Raw genomic sequence first — 18,656 nt, forward strand, 5'->3', positions numbered from 1 at the left:
CAAATAAAAAAATAATATATATATATATATATATATATATATATATATATATATATATATATATATAACCATATAAGTGGATTGAATATCTTTTGGACATTTTTTTATATATGTCAATTTTACTACTTTTATTTTTAAAATTGATTATGTGAGTTGCAGACTACCCAATACCCATACGAACTATGGATTTATTCGGATCGGATTAAAAGACTTTGAAAAAATTCGGACTGAAATTGTTAGACTCAACCTCTATTGAACTAACTCATTTTAACAACTCTAATTGAATCATGAGAGAGTATACATAATCATTATATTAAACTAAAAACTATTAAAAACACTTTGGATAATAATTATTATATTAAACTAAAAGCAATTGTACAAGTGGATTACATCCGATAATTTAAAACAAAATATATATAATATATATATATATGGTCCTCAATTATTGCTGGCTTGGATAAGTGGCACCTACCATTATTAATAAACAATGTTATATGCTTTGATATATCATGTGATTATTAGCATTAGGGTCCAGATTAAATCGGACCTAAAGTAAACTCTAAAAACAAAATTATTTAAAATTTATTTTTGAACTTTTCAAAATGTGAAACTATTTATTAAATTGTTATAATCAATTTCATTTAACATTTATTCAAATATAATACAAAGATAGAGATGATTAATTATTTTTTATTTTTTTATGTAGTAAATATGAGGCCATGAACTATATTGAACTCTTGCGAGGCCTTTTTGCTTTGGTAAAATAATTTTTTTCTTGAGACATAAAATCGTAACTTGAGTTGCTTGTTCCTTGGGTCAACCCTGTTTAGCATCGGCCCCTAACACAAATAATTGATATGCATGTAAGTATTTTAAATACAGGAAAATCGAGTTATATTCTTACTCATCATAGCAAAAATAACTGGTCATGACAATTGCCATTGGAAGCTAATGCATTCTTATATCTCTACCAATAGTTATTGCTATGACCATGTGGTGGATAAGAACCCTCAAATTTGTTGTGATGTCCTGGTCCATGAAGATCCCAAAGTTGACCAACCATAACACGGAGAAGATATTGTTATGTAAATGTGATAATTTAGACTCTCTGCCTTAAAGATTACCAATAATACACATATCAAGTGGAAACTATGGTCCACTTTTGTTACTAATTAAGATGTTACCTTTAAAAAGAACCAACAATGCATAACATATTCTAAACAGTTCTAACCTTCAAGTATGTGAATATTTGTCAAATTTATTAACAACAATACATCTTTGATCACATTTAGTCACAGGCTATCAGCTTAATAGGTAACAAACTCAGTTTTAGCACTGTTCTAATGACTTTTTCTGTCTATCTTCATTAGCAGTTTCATCCTCCCTTATGACATATGGAAAAATATATTGTATCAGCCAAGTGATGGAATTGCTATCATCTTCAAGATGAATGAAATAATTGACTCTTCAAATTTCGGAAGGGGTGCCAGTGATGCAGTTAAATAAGCCAAAAAAGGGAATGAAAGAGAAGTACTGTTGTCCCACAAGATTTTTTTCAAGTAGTACAGAAATAGAAAAACATTAAAAAGAGTAATGGAATCACATATGCTGTTGAACATATCTTAAATGGTGAAAGTTTCCAACCAAGATTGTAACATTTATCAATTAAAAAAATAGGGATATTCATTGCCCAATGTGTGTGTATACTGACCCGGATTCCGTGCAGTAGAAGTTTTACGTAATTACACATAGTAATGAATCTCGATCATTGATTTTAGATAGGACGGCTCAAACTACACACTTAGTATATTACTTTTAAACGATATTGGCCGTTGATTTAGATCAAATGGCCAAGATTTGCAACTTTGTCACGGTTACAGCAGAGAATTCATTTCCATGTATATCCATTTAAAATGATGCTTCCTTTTCTAAACATTTAACCTACAACAATAATTTTATTGATTGGATATTTATCTTACCAGAAAGCCCAAAAAGCAGTCATAGATGCTAAGTTTTCAACAGGCTATCCAATATAGTTCTAAAATCACTAAGTTGGGAAAAAGACAGGTAAACTAATTAACTTTTCAACACAAATGACCTCTTTTCAAAAACATTGACTTCAAATGAGATTGTATCCTTTTGATATTGGAAGACACCTAACTTTTAATTAATTGATTTGATTATGTCAAATCTTACTACAGATGTTAGTCTAAATTCTAAAATGCCACTCTGCCTAACAGATGCTAGATGCAAGCTACAACACATTTCTTAATCCTCAATATATCATTTGAACTTATTTTATGCTGATAAGTTGATGAGTCACAAAAAATCATGTTACTATACTTTCTTATCACATATCTTAAAACTTTCACCATTGATTAATTGTGATCTTCACTTTTGATTCAGAAAATGTAGTCACCTAATTGGTTGAAACTGCAGAGGAAAGTAAGTGATTGAGTTTCTACATATGTGAATGGCGTTCATCTTGTGATGGAAAAAATAAAGGAAATAAAGACAACATTTCCACACAGAACTCAAATAAGCTCAAATTAGATAGCGGCAAAGAGCAATGAAATTTAATGTTTGGAAACAGCCAATAAGAGATTCTTCTAACTACTTCTAAATAAGGTGGTTATGCAGTTCACATTTTCACATATTGTCTTCACTATACTAATATGAATAAATCAACTGATTTTCTCTTGCAACTAAATCTGATATTAGGAACTCTCTTTCTGCATAATACTGTTTGCTTCATTATGAAGAGCCTCTTGTAGTAAATCAAATATAACCTAGATTTTCTATTGTCTCGTGCAGATCGAATGCCCCTTATAGCTTGATTTTTTCCATGAAAACACAATATCATGAAAGCATTTAGCTTCGGGAAAATATTCATCATTACCATGATTTTATATTGCAATTTGGAACAGCCGCAAAATACAGGATTTTTTAAGCCTCTACAACCACAATTGCGGCTACATCAACTGCAACTATCTGCATTTTTCTCTAATATCAACAATTGCAGTATAACTGCTACTCCAACCACAATCACAATTTATCCTAATAACAGAAGGTTATCAACACAAATTCAAGAAAAAGTTCAACACTACAACCAAGTCCAATTATTATTTGATTGTACATTTTTGTTTCCAAAAGGGACACACCTTTTAATATTTCTAAACTTAGCTCTTCCTCTGATAAAACAATGTAGGCAAAATGAAACTGTAACACCAAATTTCAATCAAACATATTTTCCTAAACAAATAGGCATCAATTACTAATGCCAAGAAAAAAGGCACTTCCACAGTCATATAAAACAAAATAAGATATTTTCATAGATACACTAATGATATAACATAACATAATGTTAAAAAATAAAGTCAATAATAGAAAGCATTTAAAAATTAAAATAATAATCTTATTAGCTACAGAATAAAACTCATAAAAGAAACAACAAAAAATAATTAGATAATGAAAAAAAAGGAAAAAAGAGAAATGAAAATAAACTTTCCTTGATCCATGAAAATGTCAAGTCTTGATTTGTTGAACACCTCTTGCACATGCAGTAATAACCTCACAACCTCTACTATAAGGATTTGCTTGTCTTGGATGACAATTGTAATAAGAAGCACCAGCTCTATCACAAGGAACCATGTCTCTCTTCAATGTATCATAACTAATGTACTTTTTCTGCATTGCTAAAACTCTTCTATTTGTCTCTGAATCCATCTCAGGCTCTGTTAAACATTCACCAATGCTCTTTGTGCAAACCCTCTTTGTGATTACTGTATCAATTTCACTGTGTTTCAACAAATTGAGGTCTACTGTTGATAACAGGGAAGTGCAAATTGGGAGATGGGTATGAAATAGGAAGAATGTGAGAGAGAGAAAGAGAAAGAGGGTGGAAGTGATTCTGAGTTGGGACATTGTTGTGTGTTTGGTGGTTTGTTGCTTTCAGTTTGAGTGAAAGAGATGCTTTGGTTGTTGGAGGGTTATAAATATTCATGAAATTGTTGAAAATAACATATTAATTGAATATGAAATTCCTTCCTAATTATTTACATCAATGTTAATTTGGACTAATTTATCTATAGTATTTAAGTATTTTATATATTAATTTATGAATAATTAGTTCATGCTCAATTTCTATTACTTACAGTAGTGTAATTGAGATGATCAAATTTCATAAACAAATTAATTATATGTGAGATGATATTGAAGAAAGTCTTAGTGGTTAAATCACATATTCAATTAATGATCATATTATAATATCTAACAAAAAAAAATTTATAGATAAACTATTTTGATAAACACTTTAAAATTTCATAAATGTACTTATCAACGTGTAAAATTCAAATTCAAAAACTAATTTAATTGACATTTACGATTTTTATCACTAATTTATTTATTTTAGTTGATGGATTAGTCAAACATTGTTGATGAATAATCCTTTGAACATGGTCTTGATAATAAGTTTGAACTAAAGTTAAAAATAAATTATATGTATGGACTTTAGAAAATTATACTTATACTCCTTTCATACCTTACATTCTATTCAAATATCCATTATTCCATTTTACACTTATTTTAAAAAAACAGAAAACAAAAGTTGTCATACTTCACTATATTCAATTTGTATTTCGAGAGATTTAAAATTCATATTTTTCAGAATACATTTGTATTAAAAAAAATTTATTAAAATGAGAAATATTTTAAATTTAAAGTTTAAAATTTTCAAAAAAAATTTATATTTAAAAAAGAAAAATCATTTTCACGTTTCTTAAATCACATGTAAACTTCAAAAAATATAATTTTAAATTTTCAATAACACTAATATATTTTAATTTTTAAAATTTGAAATTTTAAAAATATTATAGATGATTAATTTTTTTTCTTATAAAACTTTTTCTTTAGAAATGAAAATTACTTTTCCGAAATGTTATGGTTAAGTTTGTTACAAACTTCAGTTTTTGTTTTTTTCTTAAAAAAAATAAAAGGGATATGTTGAGATTTCCATTAAATTATATGAATAGAGATATAAATTTAGAGTAAGAAGTAAAAATTTTCAAACTTTTAAGTACTCTTGGCCCTTTAGGCGCTTTTGAAGTTCAATAAAGTGTGGCTAATCCAAGCCCTTGTCCACTTTTCAAAGTTTTCTTATCACTCAATTTGTTATCGATCGATTCCTACATCGATTAATCTTTTTTATAAAGGTGAGAAGATAGTACCCTAATTTAAAGTAAGGAGGATTTTAGAGTTCTTTAAACACATAAAAACATATTTATATTTGTCTTCCTCCAATGATAATTCCACGTATTGAACTCGCAACTTATTAAATCTAATACATGTATTTTTACTACTAAATTAAACTATTGAAGTTTACTACGATCAAAGCTTTCTTCAATTGATTTTTGCTACCCAATGATTATTTTTGTGTAAGTATAAATCTTATTTTGTACAACATTTAATTTAAAAGTGTTAGGATTTGTTTAAGTGTTAAAGAAAATGGGAGGGGAAAGTTTTGGAAGGTATGAGAGGAATAGAATCATAGAAATATCTTGATTTTTAGTTTAATTGTCATGTAATGTACAAATATTTTTACATTGTCAACATATCGTAACAACACGATTTTAGAGATAATTATAATAAAAGTCAAATATCTTTAATGATTTAACAATTGTAATTGATTGATAGTTTTAAAAAAATTTTACACTAAAAAACGTATATGAATTCATCATTTTCTAGAGAATTTAAAGGAAATAGGTGGAAATACTTGTGAATAATATTTTTATTTTATTTTGAAAGTGTTATAAAGAGAAGTAATAAATTTGATGGTGAATAATATTTGTTTTAAAGTGAATAATATTTTTGTGTAGTAGATTAGTAAAACGTAATGCAGCTAATGGTCTTTGCTTCAATGTTGTTAATTATGGTGCCAAGGGTGATGGTGTTACCGATTATTCAAATGTATATATATTTTGGTATATATATATAATGAGATAAAAAAGTTGTCAATTCTAATACAATTTTAAAGTAGTGTTTTTTCAAATGTGACCATCACATGAGATAGAGGGAGTAATGATTTATACTGAGTAAAAATGAAGCAAGATCAAAACATAATATACAATAGAATGAGAATATTTAGATCATACCCAAAATAACCATTGATTTTATCGAATTAGGCTAAAAAGATCATTCTAAAAATGAACTGAAAATACTACTTGAATCTGATTTTTATATGCATTACACGCTTCCAAGCAACGTACTATGTAGTTATTTTTATATATTTTTTTTAATATTATGCTTTGTAATTTTTTATGTAATTTTTTTTATATATTATAATATTCTTTAAAATATTATTGACATTTTTTTAAATATAATTCAAAAGTTGTTAATATTTTAAATGCTTTAATTTTTGTTGTATTAATATTTTGCTTACTTTACAAAGATATATGGGTACGGGTAGCTCTAAGCTCAATCAAACTAATGCAAAGAGTTCTAGAAAACAAAACTAATGGTAAGGCCACTAAAACAAGTTATAGAAAACAAGATTTTTTACTTAATAAAAAATCTTGAATTTTCTTTTATGGAATAAAATGCTCTCACATTCTAGTATTCTTAAAATTAAAATTGATAAAATCTTATATAAATTAAATATTTTGTTTTTATTATAAATTATTTAATAGTCTTTTTAGTACAAATAAAATGGCTAATGAAGGGAGCAGATATGAGAAAAATATTAGTTATAAATTGAGAAATTATGAGACAAGTCGTGAATATATTGCAAACATGAGTTATTGGAGTGATAATATACACACTATTTTCTTCATCAATTAAAAGATGAAATTTTTTACATAAGTTCTTGACGCTGTTGTAGAATAGTTTAAATGTCTTATTTTATTTTTTGAAAAATATAAAGAAAATAGATTTGAAAATGCTATTAATTCTACTAAAGAAATTTTATATAGTTATTAAATAAAATATTAATAATTTATTTATTAACTTTTAAAAAGATTTCATCTAATCGTTTCGCTTTAGGTCTCGTTACGTACTGGGCAGTCCTGCCAATATCAATAAGGGTATTTTAGGGTGACACTAAAAAAACCTTATTAAAATTCGAGTATTCTATTCTGTACCCCAAACCTAAATTGTCACCCTCTCAATCCATGTGAAAATACAATTTTGCCCTTCTATAAAACTAGAAAAAAAATTTAAATATAGAAAGTTTCACAATTTTCTCAATTTCGAAAGTTTCAGACAAATCTGAAAATTTTCTATTTTGAAACTTTCAAATTGTTTGAAACTTTTGAAATTTTTTATTTTGAAGGTATGAAAAATTCAAGCGACACTTACTTTTTTTGGAATTATTCAAAAGTTTTGGTGAATTTTTAAAAGTTTCGAAAGAGGAGGTGCAAAAATGAATAGTAAAAAAGAATTGAAGGTTTTATAGAAAAGGTAAAATTGTATTTTAACGGTGATCGATGGGTGACAGGTTTAGACATGCGGTGCATGATATAATTCAGACCTAAATTTTATGTTGTTATTGTACTTTTCTAACAGGTGCATATGGATTAGCACATTTTTTACGGGTATAAAATTTTGAAAGTTTTGTCCAGTATTCTTACACTCATATTTTTATTCCATATTTTTTAGGAATTATTTATTTTATTTTTAAATAATAATAATAATTTTTTTATATCATACTAAGTTCGAAAAAAGTTTTAAAAAAGTTTTTTCAAAATATATTTTTTTAAAAATAATTTGAACTTTGTATTAGATAATTTAAAAAAAATTCGGTACATAAAAGTCAGGATTTAAACCCTAAACCGGCCTGAAATACACCTCTGTATTGAAAAATTTAATTTTTATTTTTGATATACAGAAAACCATTTTGTATATCGTAAAATTTTTAAAGATCAAATTTTTTCAGAATTCAAGTCGAATTTAAAAGAATAAAAATAATTATTTTTTTGACAAAAAAAAAAGTAAAACAGATATTTTTGTATAAAATATATTATAGTAGTATGAATGTGGGGTAGATATAAAGTTTTCTGATATTTTTCATAGTGTAAATGATATAAGATAATAGACTTTTTTGTTTATCAATAGCCAGCCCATTAATAGACTTTAGAAATAGGGAAGGAAATACGAAAAATTTAACTACCGACATTTGAAGAGGGACACAGTCAAAATGCTCGGCAAAAACCATGGAAAAGTTTTTTTCTTTTGTTAATTTTTTAAAAAATATTTATTAATTTAAATTATAAAATACATCGATATAATATAATATAAATTTATTAAAAATATGATTTTACGAACAAATTCAACATCCAAGTTAATTAATAGCATAACAACACGACAACATGTGTAAATATAATAAAATTCAAGTGTATGAAATAATTATTCTTTTAGATTTTGTAAGATATCAAAGTCATTGATTAAAAAATGTAATCAATGAAAACTATTATGTCAATATAAAATAAAATAAATATCGCACTAAAATGGAAAGCATCGCACCAACACGTAAAAATAAAAAAACATCACATTCAAACCACTAAATCATAACAAAAATATGAAAGAAAAATAAAATTTGTGTGAAAATCATTTATTTATATAAAATAAAGAAAAAAATAATTTGAAAAGAAAAAAACTTAGGATTGAACTATACTCTGAAGATGATCGTGTAATTACTATGCAAAAGCTTATGTATACGATTCTATAAGGCCAAACATAAATACTTTTAATATAAGAGATATGTCTCAGATTTTCATACGAGGATCTAATTCATTATAAAAAAACTAATTTATAATAAAAAAGATGAATATTTTTTTATAAAGTATTTTAGAATCTTATCTATTTTCAATATAAAATTTGAATTTTTTTTAATATACTGTTACATAGAACACTATTCGATTTCACGTGTTTATATGAACTTAAATTAAAAATAAATAAAGTTCTAAAAGACTATTATATTAATTAAAAGAGAGATGAAATATAAACATATGACACAAAGATGATTGAAATATCATTTATTACTTCTAATTATAAATTCTGTCAGGCGACAATAATGTCGTGTTCTTTGTTTCTTTATAGAATCATATACATAGAAATAATTAATGTTGCTAATTACTATTTTTGTCCATCCGTGGTGCTCCTATACAATATATAAGTAATTGTCATTTCCCCAATTTTTCACCACATCCTAGGCTAGTCTAGTAGTTAGATTATATCATTTTGTTAATTTTCTTAATTCAAATATGAAAGTTCTTTTTGCTATTCTTCTATTGTTTTTCATTGCTTCACCTAGCTTGGTAAAAATTAATGCAGCTAATGATCTTTGCTTCAATGTTTTTCAGTATGGTGCCAAGGGTGATGGTGTTGCCGATGATTCAAATGTATATATATTTTGGTTATAATTTTATATATAATATATATTTTTAATGAGATAAAAAAATTGTGAATTCTAATACAATTTTAAATTTGGTAAAAAAAGGCTTTTCTGAAAGCATGGCAAGATGTTTGTGCTGCAGAGGATACACCAACACTATTCATACCCGATGGCAGCACATTCATGTTGCAACCTGTGTCGTTTTCAGGTCCTTGCAAATCTGCAACCGTTAACGTTGTGGTAAGTTATAATTTAATTCATTATGCAAAATCACTACAGGGAAATATTTCTCACTTTCTATATATTTACTTACATAAACCTTTATGCTTTTTTCGTTCCAAAAAAAAAAGCTTTATGCCTAACTATATTTTGTAATTTTGTAAAAACAAAACTATTTTGCATCTGTATGTTATAGTTTATTTTTTAAAAAAATAAAAAATTTAAAAAATAATCTAAAAATTACTTAAAATAAGAAGCTATTTTTAGTAATTTTTCAAAGAATTTTTTTTTAAAAAGTAGATTTTTATTACTATAAATAAACACAAAACAACGTTTCATTTTTTTTTAAATCTCTAAATTATGGAATATCATTTTATTTTAAATCTATTACAAACTAGTCCTTTATATTTGTTTGTTTTACCAAATGTATTTTGTATTTTTGTCGATCATTGAACTTTTTTATCTCATGTATGCGTGCTAATATTATTCAATTAATTATCATTTATGTGTACTTAATTTATTCATAATTAATTCTCATTTACGTGTACTTAATTTATTCTCATTTATATGTACTTAATTTATTCATTATTCCTTTTTGTAAGTAAAGTTATTATGCGTGAGTGTACATTAATAAATATTAGTAGAGTTTAATTACTATACATTTATTATAATGTATTAATTTTTTAATGATTCAATGATCGAGATTGACTGACACTACAAACAATTTATATAAATTAAATTCATATTAATATAATAGAGCATGTAATTAGACTTAAGCAAATTGAAATATTTAAGTTAATTGAAAATTTTATATTAGTTGAACTTTTATTTTAATTGTTATTTAGTTAAACTTTTTAGCCTATAGGTTTTTTATTTTAGTACCCACTTATTACTATATATATAATTAATCTCATACTGAGACATTTGAAATTATAAAATCAATGAAGAAATGATGTTTATTTTATTTTATTAGCTAGTTTGTCTTTCTTAATGTTAGAATCCTAGCTTTCGTAGTCTCTTAAAAAAAGTATCATAATAATATTTGGCTTGATACAGCTTGAAGGAACTCTCTTAGCCCCAGGAAGTGTTGAGAATTGGGATTGGACAACTAGTCGTAACACTGAAGCATGGATCCAATTCAGACACATAAATGGTCTTGTTGTTTATGGAGGAGGAACAATTGATGGCCAAGGTGCTCCCTGGTGGATAAAGTATGGCAAAAATGACCAAGACAGGCCAAGGGTAAGTTGCACACTTGAACTGTTGTAGACATCCAAATCACATTTTTTTTTTTAAAGTGTATAATTTACAATTTAATTTGCTGACATGTACGTATGTTCAGGCTCTTCAATTTTCTGGTTGTGATAATTTACAACTTGCCGGGTTGACTCACGTAAATAGTCCAAAAAATCATATAAGCATAGATTCATGCAACGGTGTTGCTGTATCCGATCTTTATATAACTGCACCAGAAAGTAGTCCCAACACTGATGGGATTGATATTGCATCATCATCCAACGTCTTCATTGATCGTTTAAAGATTGCAACTGGTACAATTCTACATCACTCTCTTTATATAAATGTAATTATGTTGATCGTAAAATTAAAAGATGAATTAGACTTTCTTTGACAAAAATAGCAGATAAACTTATAGCGAATAAACTAATTAGTAATGGATAACTAACTGATTTAATTTGAAGTGTTTGGTAAAAGTAATGGTTGAATTAGCTGAAAAGTATAAAATAATATAAAAATGAAAGAAAAAATAAAACGTTATAAACTCAAATATACTTCAAGTAGCTTATCTAAAAATACTATAAACTTAAGAAGAAATGCTATAAGTTTGTGAAAAAAATATATTTACCAAACAAACACTTAATGTAATGATTCATTTGCATGTGTTAATTTCTTATATTTATCATAGGCGATGATTGCATAGCCATCAACAGTGGTTCTAAATTCATCAACATAAGCGATATTTCTTGTGGACCTGGTCATGGCATCAGGTTAGTTGTTCAAATACTTTTATGAATTTCCTTAGATTATTTTAATAATATGAGCCTTATTTTAGATTTTTAAAAAAATTGTTTTAACTTTATATTTAAAAAAATAATATTTATAAAAAATTTCCTTAAAAATAATAAAAGTTATTTTGAATTCATTTGTTACTGATTAAAAAAAAAAAATTAATATTCCATAACTTCGATATTCATTATTAAATATTCTTAGATAAAAATAAGGTATTTCTAAAAAATGATTTTTATGAAGAGTTTATCAAAATAACTTTTTATTTATTTAATTTTAAAAATTTTATTATCCAATTTTTTTTAACAAATAGATAAAATGATATTTTCAGATAAACTATTTAAATTAATTTTTTATTTAAAATTTTATTTTTATTTTTAAAAAATTGTAACAAAAATAAATAATACTATAAAAAGTAGTTTTAAAATAATCGTAACAGACGAGCCCATTAATATGATCGTAAAATTAAAGAATGGACTTTAAATAAAAAATAATTTAATATAGATGATGGTCGTATGATCTAATAGTAATTAAAAGTGTTTTATTTTGAAATTAAAATAAAACTCTTCTTGATTTTAATTACCATTATATCAAATAACCATCACAATCTCTAATTTAAAATCAACATATTAATTACATCACATTAATTAATGAGCCACATTTATACAATCTAACATTTGCAATTGCACATTAAGTTATTGTTTTATGAACATATGTGAAACTCTAACCTCGTGATGTGTTGGTGAATATATATGATTCAGTATCGGAAGCCTTGGAAAACATGGAGAATTTGGTTCGGTAGAAGAAATATATGTAAAACGATGCACTTTCCAAGGAACAACAAATGGAGTTAGAATCAAAACATGTCCGGTAAGAATCGATTCTAGTTAATTGAAAGATTTAATGATAAAAAAATAAAATGCAATAAATATAGTCTTATTTGCATATTATGATTTAGGGAGGAACGGGGTATGCAAAAAAGATAACATATGAAGATATCAATATTGTTGGAGGGTACAACCCTGTGATTATTGATCAGGCATACGAGGGTTCAATTGATGATTTAAAACGTGAATCCTTAAAAGTTAGTGATGTTACTTTACGCAACATTCGGGGAACAACAAATGATAAAGAATCAATTACGCTGAATTGTGCAAGTGTTGGTTGCACTAATATTGTACTTGAAGATATCAACATAAACAGTGTTAATGGTGAATCATCTGCATCATGTATCAACGTACAAGGGACTTGCAATTCCTGTAACCCAACAGTCTCGTGTCTTAATTGAAATTTCAAATTTTGTGCTTCTTTTTCTAACAAAAAAGTGACCCCTTTTTATAACGTTAGACTGTGTTTCTTTTGTTCTAGTTTTTATTTATATTATATAATAATATTTTCTTTACACATAATTTAGTTTCTTTTAATTTTTTTTTTAGTATTTTGATAGATTTTCTTTTTGAAGTCGTGTTTGTCTCTATACTAAGATTATTTACAACTGAATTCAAATCTAATTCTTATCGGAGATTTTATGAGAGCGTTTGAAGCAACAACAAACGAAATGTTCTAGGATATACAAGATAATTTAACACCACATTTCCCCCAAAAATCTTAAGACTATAGGTATATGGGTCATCGGTTTTATATATCGAACATTTACTATATTCGTAGTTGATCTAAGACTTTATAACTCATACTTGAACCCAACAATCTCCCATTAAACGTAAGTCTCCCACATCCTACTTGCATTGTCGTTATTACCAATGCATCTTGCCTCTTGACTACACTGGCATAAAGACTTTCAATACAAGGATTCAATACTATGATCTACTCCCGTTCCACCACCAAATTGAACCATGACTCTGATACCACTTGTTGGGATATCTGGGAAAGCGCGATAAGCAACGACAAACTAAATGCTCAAAGATTCATATGAGACTTTGTCATCACATCTCAACCAAAATCTTAATACTATAGATATATGGGTCACCACTCTTATATATGCAACATTTATCACGTTTGTAGCTGATGTCACTACGCCAAAATTAACTTCTCATAGCGCACATAACACATCGTTTTAATTATAAGCGTTATTAAATATTACACGGACAAAATAACATAATGCTTATAATATAAACGCTATTAAAGGTGACACATATTTTTTAATATATTATAACATGTGTTAGCAGTTAAAGGTATTTTTCAATATTTATAGCGCTTATATTACAAACGCATTTAAATGTGACAACTTATATTTTTCATATTGTTCTTTTATGTAAACACTATTAAAATTAATGTGCTTCAATTTTTCTTTCTCTCTTTGTGCTAACTGAAGCCCTACTATATCAATTAAACCCTTGTTTTTTTCCCTCAAAATGAAGATACCAACAGTCTCAATCAAAAATTCAATGAACTCGAACTCATACTCAATTTTTGTTTCAATCCAAACTCGATTGTCTCCACCGTTTCAAACTTGATTGCCTCCACCTTTTCAAACTCAATCGCATCCACCATATTCAAAATTGATTGACTCCATCGTTCTCACATTCAAAGTCATCAATCGTCATCCACTGTCATCAACCTATTCGTCTCCACTGTAATCAATCGTTCGTGTTTTAGGGTATATAACTCACTACTATGAAAATGCCAAGTTTTGTTTCTTTTTTTTCTTTTCATATGTTTACTCCTATGTTTATTTATGTTGCTAGACAATCTCAAGTTTCTTTCACATTCATGTATGGTATAGGGTAAAAACAACAGTCATATGTTATTGACGAATGAGACTGATTGTAGATCTGTAAGGTACTTTGACAGAGAATTATGTTAGATAATATGTTGTCCTAATATTTTTAGGATGAAGAACACTTTATAATAGAAAAATATAAGAAAAATCTATATATAATTTTTGTATGAAAAATTTATATTTGTTTTTTGTGGCTAGATTATTTTGATTTGCCTTTTTATTTTTATTTTTTAAGTTTATATAATTTTATGATTTTTTATTTAAATTTCACGGCTATGATTCTTTTGATTTTGTCGTTGTTGAAGTTTCACAACTTGAATCGGATGCAAATATATTTTTTATTTGAATGTTTCACGGCTAGGATTCTTTTGATTATAATAATATTACAAGGAACTATTTTTAATATATAACTATAATAAGATCACAAAACTATGGATCAAATATCAATGTTTGCTAATTGACTGTGAAAAGAATATGAAGATGTAGTGAAATAGTTTGTTAAGTTTGCTGTTGCTCATGCAGAAGACCCTAGTAAAATCATTTGCCCCTACTTAGGTTGTTGCTATAGAAAATATGTTAGTGCGAGTGAGTTGAATGATCATTAAGCTATACTTTTCATCTCCATATTTAACGTCTGCAAGCTATGAAGAAGATATAGAACAAGAAATATCTCATATTCATAAAAATTAAGGAGAATGATAAGATGGTACTTGCACCTTACAATATATGGTGAAGTTTCTTTTAAAAAATGTAGTTTACAATCACAATGTATTGAAAATAAAATGTAGATAAATCTTCAAAATTTAAACATTGAGTGGATGTTAAAACATTGGATATTGATTATCATCATTAATCCCATATCTGAGATAATATACTACTTGAATTCGTTGAATGGTGAACCTCAAAATGACCCAAACATGGTTTGTATGTTCAACACCTAAGTATTTATGTTTTTATTTAAATTTTATTAGTGTTTATTTATACAATAATTTATAATTCATACTCATTAGAAGTTAATTTCATTTTGATAGAGCTTTACAAATTTATCGCGCTTGTAGAAGAGCTACGATTACCAAGTCGAAATATAATAACATGATATGGAATAATATAAATGTATTTTTAATGTTATCTTAAAATAATTAGGTAGTGTAAATGTTATTGATGTGCATGTTTAGTCTTCAAATAATTATGTCATGCGATTTACGAAAAATATCATCATTGAAAATAAAACACGATTGTAGTTAATGTACATAAAATTAATTTAATAATTATTTCTAATCATAGACATGCAATATACTTAAATTCTAACTCAATTTTAAGTTTTTTTATTTTTATTTTTATTTGAAGTACTTTCATGACTACAAATGTGTTACCAACTCTAAAAACAAGTTAACTAAAGTGAAGGAGGATTGGTTTAATTATATGGTCTATAACGTTTTGGATGATATTTTTATCTTTTTCTTAAATGTTTGAGTTCTTATATTTTGATTTAAATTTTGTTGAGTTATTTATGATTTATTAAGTTTTTTTTTTGTCTTTTATGCAAAAAAACATGAAAAAAATTAAGTAAAGAGAACCATGATCGAAGTTGATGAAGAAAAAAAAATTGATAAAATATTAATGTAATTTTAGTGTGCATATATATGTTTAGTTGGGTACAAGACCTTAAGAGAGATTTACATTGTGCTTAGGTTGTGGGTCATTCTATTGGTATATATCAATTGATTTGTTTTAAAATTAATAGAAGATTGGATGTCGAGAAAAGATTTGTATACTTCCACAACTTTGTCTTTGTCTTTGTCTTTTTATTTTTATTTTTTTCGTTTTGAATAGGTTAATATTAATGCATTTGACCTTTAAAAAACAACGGTTTTAGTTTGTGATGTTTCCACCATGTAATTTGATTAAATTTCTTGTATTATATCATATACTATTATAATAGGAGGACTATAAAAGGCTACATAAGCTGATTTGGTTAAACAAAAAAGTAATAATATTTATTTAACGCTATCATAAGTGGACACATTTTATGGCACTAATAATGCTTATAAGTCTTTTTTTTATAGCGCTTATGTTAAAATAAGCGTTATAAAACACATTCATCTATAATAACACTTAAGTGCTATAAAAACGCTATGAAAAACCAAAATAAGCATTATGAAAGACTAAGCATTATGAAAGACTAAAGTAAACGCTATAAATTACATTATTTTGGAATAGTATGTAAAACTTTATCATTTATACTAAACTCAACATTTGTGTCCATATGTCACTCTACGAGCAATTAATTTCTCTAAATTTTTCTACAATAGCATGATTTTATCATTTAGTATTAATTTTTAATAAAATATCATTTATTTAAACTATTAAATGTGTTTATTTGAATTCATATATAGATATCATTTATAGATGTTTCAAATTTGAAATAGTACACATTTAGAAATACAAAAAAGTAGTTGCCTAAGTGAAATGATTAAAGTACATGCCGAGATTGTTATCTGATTAAAAAAAAAAGGTCGCAAGCTCAATAAACGACTTCTTGACGTTTAAAAAATAGGATAATTTAATATTTTATTTTTAATATAGAGTAATTTGATGTAAAAATTTTAAAAGTAGAATATTAATATAAAAAATCCTTCGTTATGTTCCCCTGATATACGAAAGTGTTGGCTAAAAATATTCAACACACCTATTACATAGTCTTCAATCTGGTTTCTTTAAATGGAAATACTTCCTACATTAAACATATGCATTTAAGTGATTTATGATGACTAAAAATATGACTTTGCATTAAACACTAATTTTTCAAATTCATTCTGCAATATTTAAATGGTTGATCAAAATAACTTTGTACTACAACAACAACCAAACAAGTCTTGTTTCCCAAACAACATTTTCATGTTTCATTTTGTTATATATTGTTATTTTATTGTTGATATTTATCATTTTATAGCCCTTTTTTCTATTGCAGTTTTAATTTTTTATTTTTCTTCAAACAAAATCTTGAAAGTTATTATTTAATAGAAATGTTGGAGAACTTAATGGCAATTCATCGATTGTGGTATATACAAGCACCAACTATAATCATGAAAGTTATTAATGTTTGGAATTACTCCCCATTTTCAAATAAAATGCCGACAATGGAAGTTTAAAGTATAAGAAGATGACATTGGTATTGATTATAGAAAATTTATGTTTTTCTCTTTGAATAGAGATAGGTTCTTGATAATGCTATATTATTTGTGTTAGGCTGATATTTTTTCTTTATGATTTAATTATTGAGTAATTATAATGTTTTATTATTTTTGTAAATATTTTATATATTATAATGTAAAAAAAATATTTTTATTATTTTTATCTTGAATTTATAGTTTTTTAAAAATTCATATCCATCATATGTAAAAAAAATTAAAATTTTGTGGAGAATTTTTTTATAATACTCTAAACATGTTTTAAAAAAAAACCATTTAAAAATATATGTAAACATTACATGAGAGTTTATAAATTTAATCTTACATATGCCATCGTGTCAATAATTTTCTTTGTTGTTGATTTCACATTATTGACATTTTTCAAATATAGAAAAATAAAATCATATATTTAATTTTAATATAAACCAAAAACGTACATTTTATCATTTAAATTTATGACCAAATTGGTTATTTTATTTTCTAATCATATACATTCAGTATAATAAATATTATATTTTTTTTTTTCTGTCAACAAAATATATTTTCACTTGATGTAGTTAAATATCACTAGAAGGGGGGTTGAATAAGGATTTTGCTGTTTTAAAAATAGTTTTCAAGTGTTTCAAAAACTATCCTCTTGCTGAGGATGGCAAGCCCGAGGATGGGTTTTCAAAACCTTCAACTTTAAAACGAGTTAAAGAGTGAAGAAGCAATATAAGATTAACACACACTGTTTTTATACTGGTTCACCCAAAGATGGATACTTCCAGTCCTCACACCCTTGTGAGATTTCACTAATGTTCAAACAGATCAACCTCTGACCGATGATGATTACAACTTGTGTATTCTCAAGCTTCACCAAGCTTACAATCAGATTTCAAATATTTCCAAGTGTACCTCACGTGGAAATTACAGTGTGATAAGAGAGTGATTGATTCTAAATACTTTCTCAAAAGATTAACAAAGATCTAATGTAGGATTTGTAGAAAGTATGAAGATATAATGGATGTTGCTTCTTGAAAGCTTTAAGATCTATGATCTTTTTTAATGCAATGTGTTGTATTTTTGATGAAGATCAACTTGCTGCAATTTATAG

At 26.1% G+C, this 18,656-nt stretch overlaps 2 protein-coding genes across 2 annotated transcripts; one reads left to right on the plus strand and one right to left on the minus strand.

The window, feature by feature from the left end:
* Positions 1-3,525: 3,525 nt before the first annotated feature.
* On the minus strand, positions 3,526-3,924 carry LOC101492890 (protein RALF-like 24). The gene has a single exon (XM_004502189.4). It carries the CDS (start codon positions 3,922-3,924, stop codon positions 3,526-3,528), a length of 399 nt encoding a protein of 132 aa, XP_004502246.1.
* Positions 3,925-9,254: 5,330 nt separating this feature from the next.
* On the plus strand, positions 9,255-12,917 carry LOC101501705 (probable polygalacturonase At3g15720). The gene is made up of 7 exons (XM_004502306.1): positions 9,255-9,392; positions 9,491-9,625; positions 10,661-10,846; positions 10,947-11,154; positions 11,529-11,610; positions 12,391-12,499; positions 12,588-12,917. The coding sequence occupies exons 1-7, from the start codon at positions 9,255-9,257 to the stop codon at positions 12,915-12,917; spliced, it is 1,188 nt and encodes a 395-aa protein (XP_004502363.1).
* Positions 12,918-18,656: the final 5,739 nt, after the last annotated feature.

This window comes from Cicer arietinum, chromosome 5, assembly GCF_000331145.2.
Source record: "Cicer arietinum cultivar CDC Frontier isolate Library 1 chromosome 5, Cicar.CDCFrontier_v2.0, whole genome shotgun sequence".
In the NCBI taxonomy this organism is placed as follows: Eukaryota; Viridiplantae; Streptophyta; class Magnoliopsida; order Fabales; family Fabaceae; genus Cicer; species Cicer arietinum.

Excerpts from the sequence above, each read along its gene's own strand:
- LOC101492890 (XM_004502189.4), bottom strand. The coding sequence starts at position 3,924 with ATGTCCCAACTCAGAATCACTTCCACCCTCTTTCTCTTTCTCTCTCTC.
- LOC101501705 (XM_004502306.1), top strand. The coding sequence starts at position 9,255 with ATGAAAGTTCTTTTTGCTATTCTTCTATTGTTTTTCATTGCTTCACCT. Across the intron at positions 10,847-10,946 it reads ATGACCAAGACAGGCCAAGG|GCTCTTCAATTTTCTGGTTG; the intron begins GTAAGTTGCACA and ends ACGTATGTTCAG. Across the intron at positions 11,155-11,528 it reads TCGTTTAAAGATTGCAACTG|GCGATGATTGCATAGCCATC; the intron begins GTACAATTCTAC and ends TATTTATCATAG.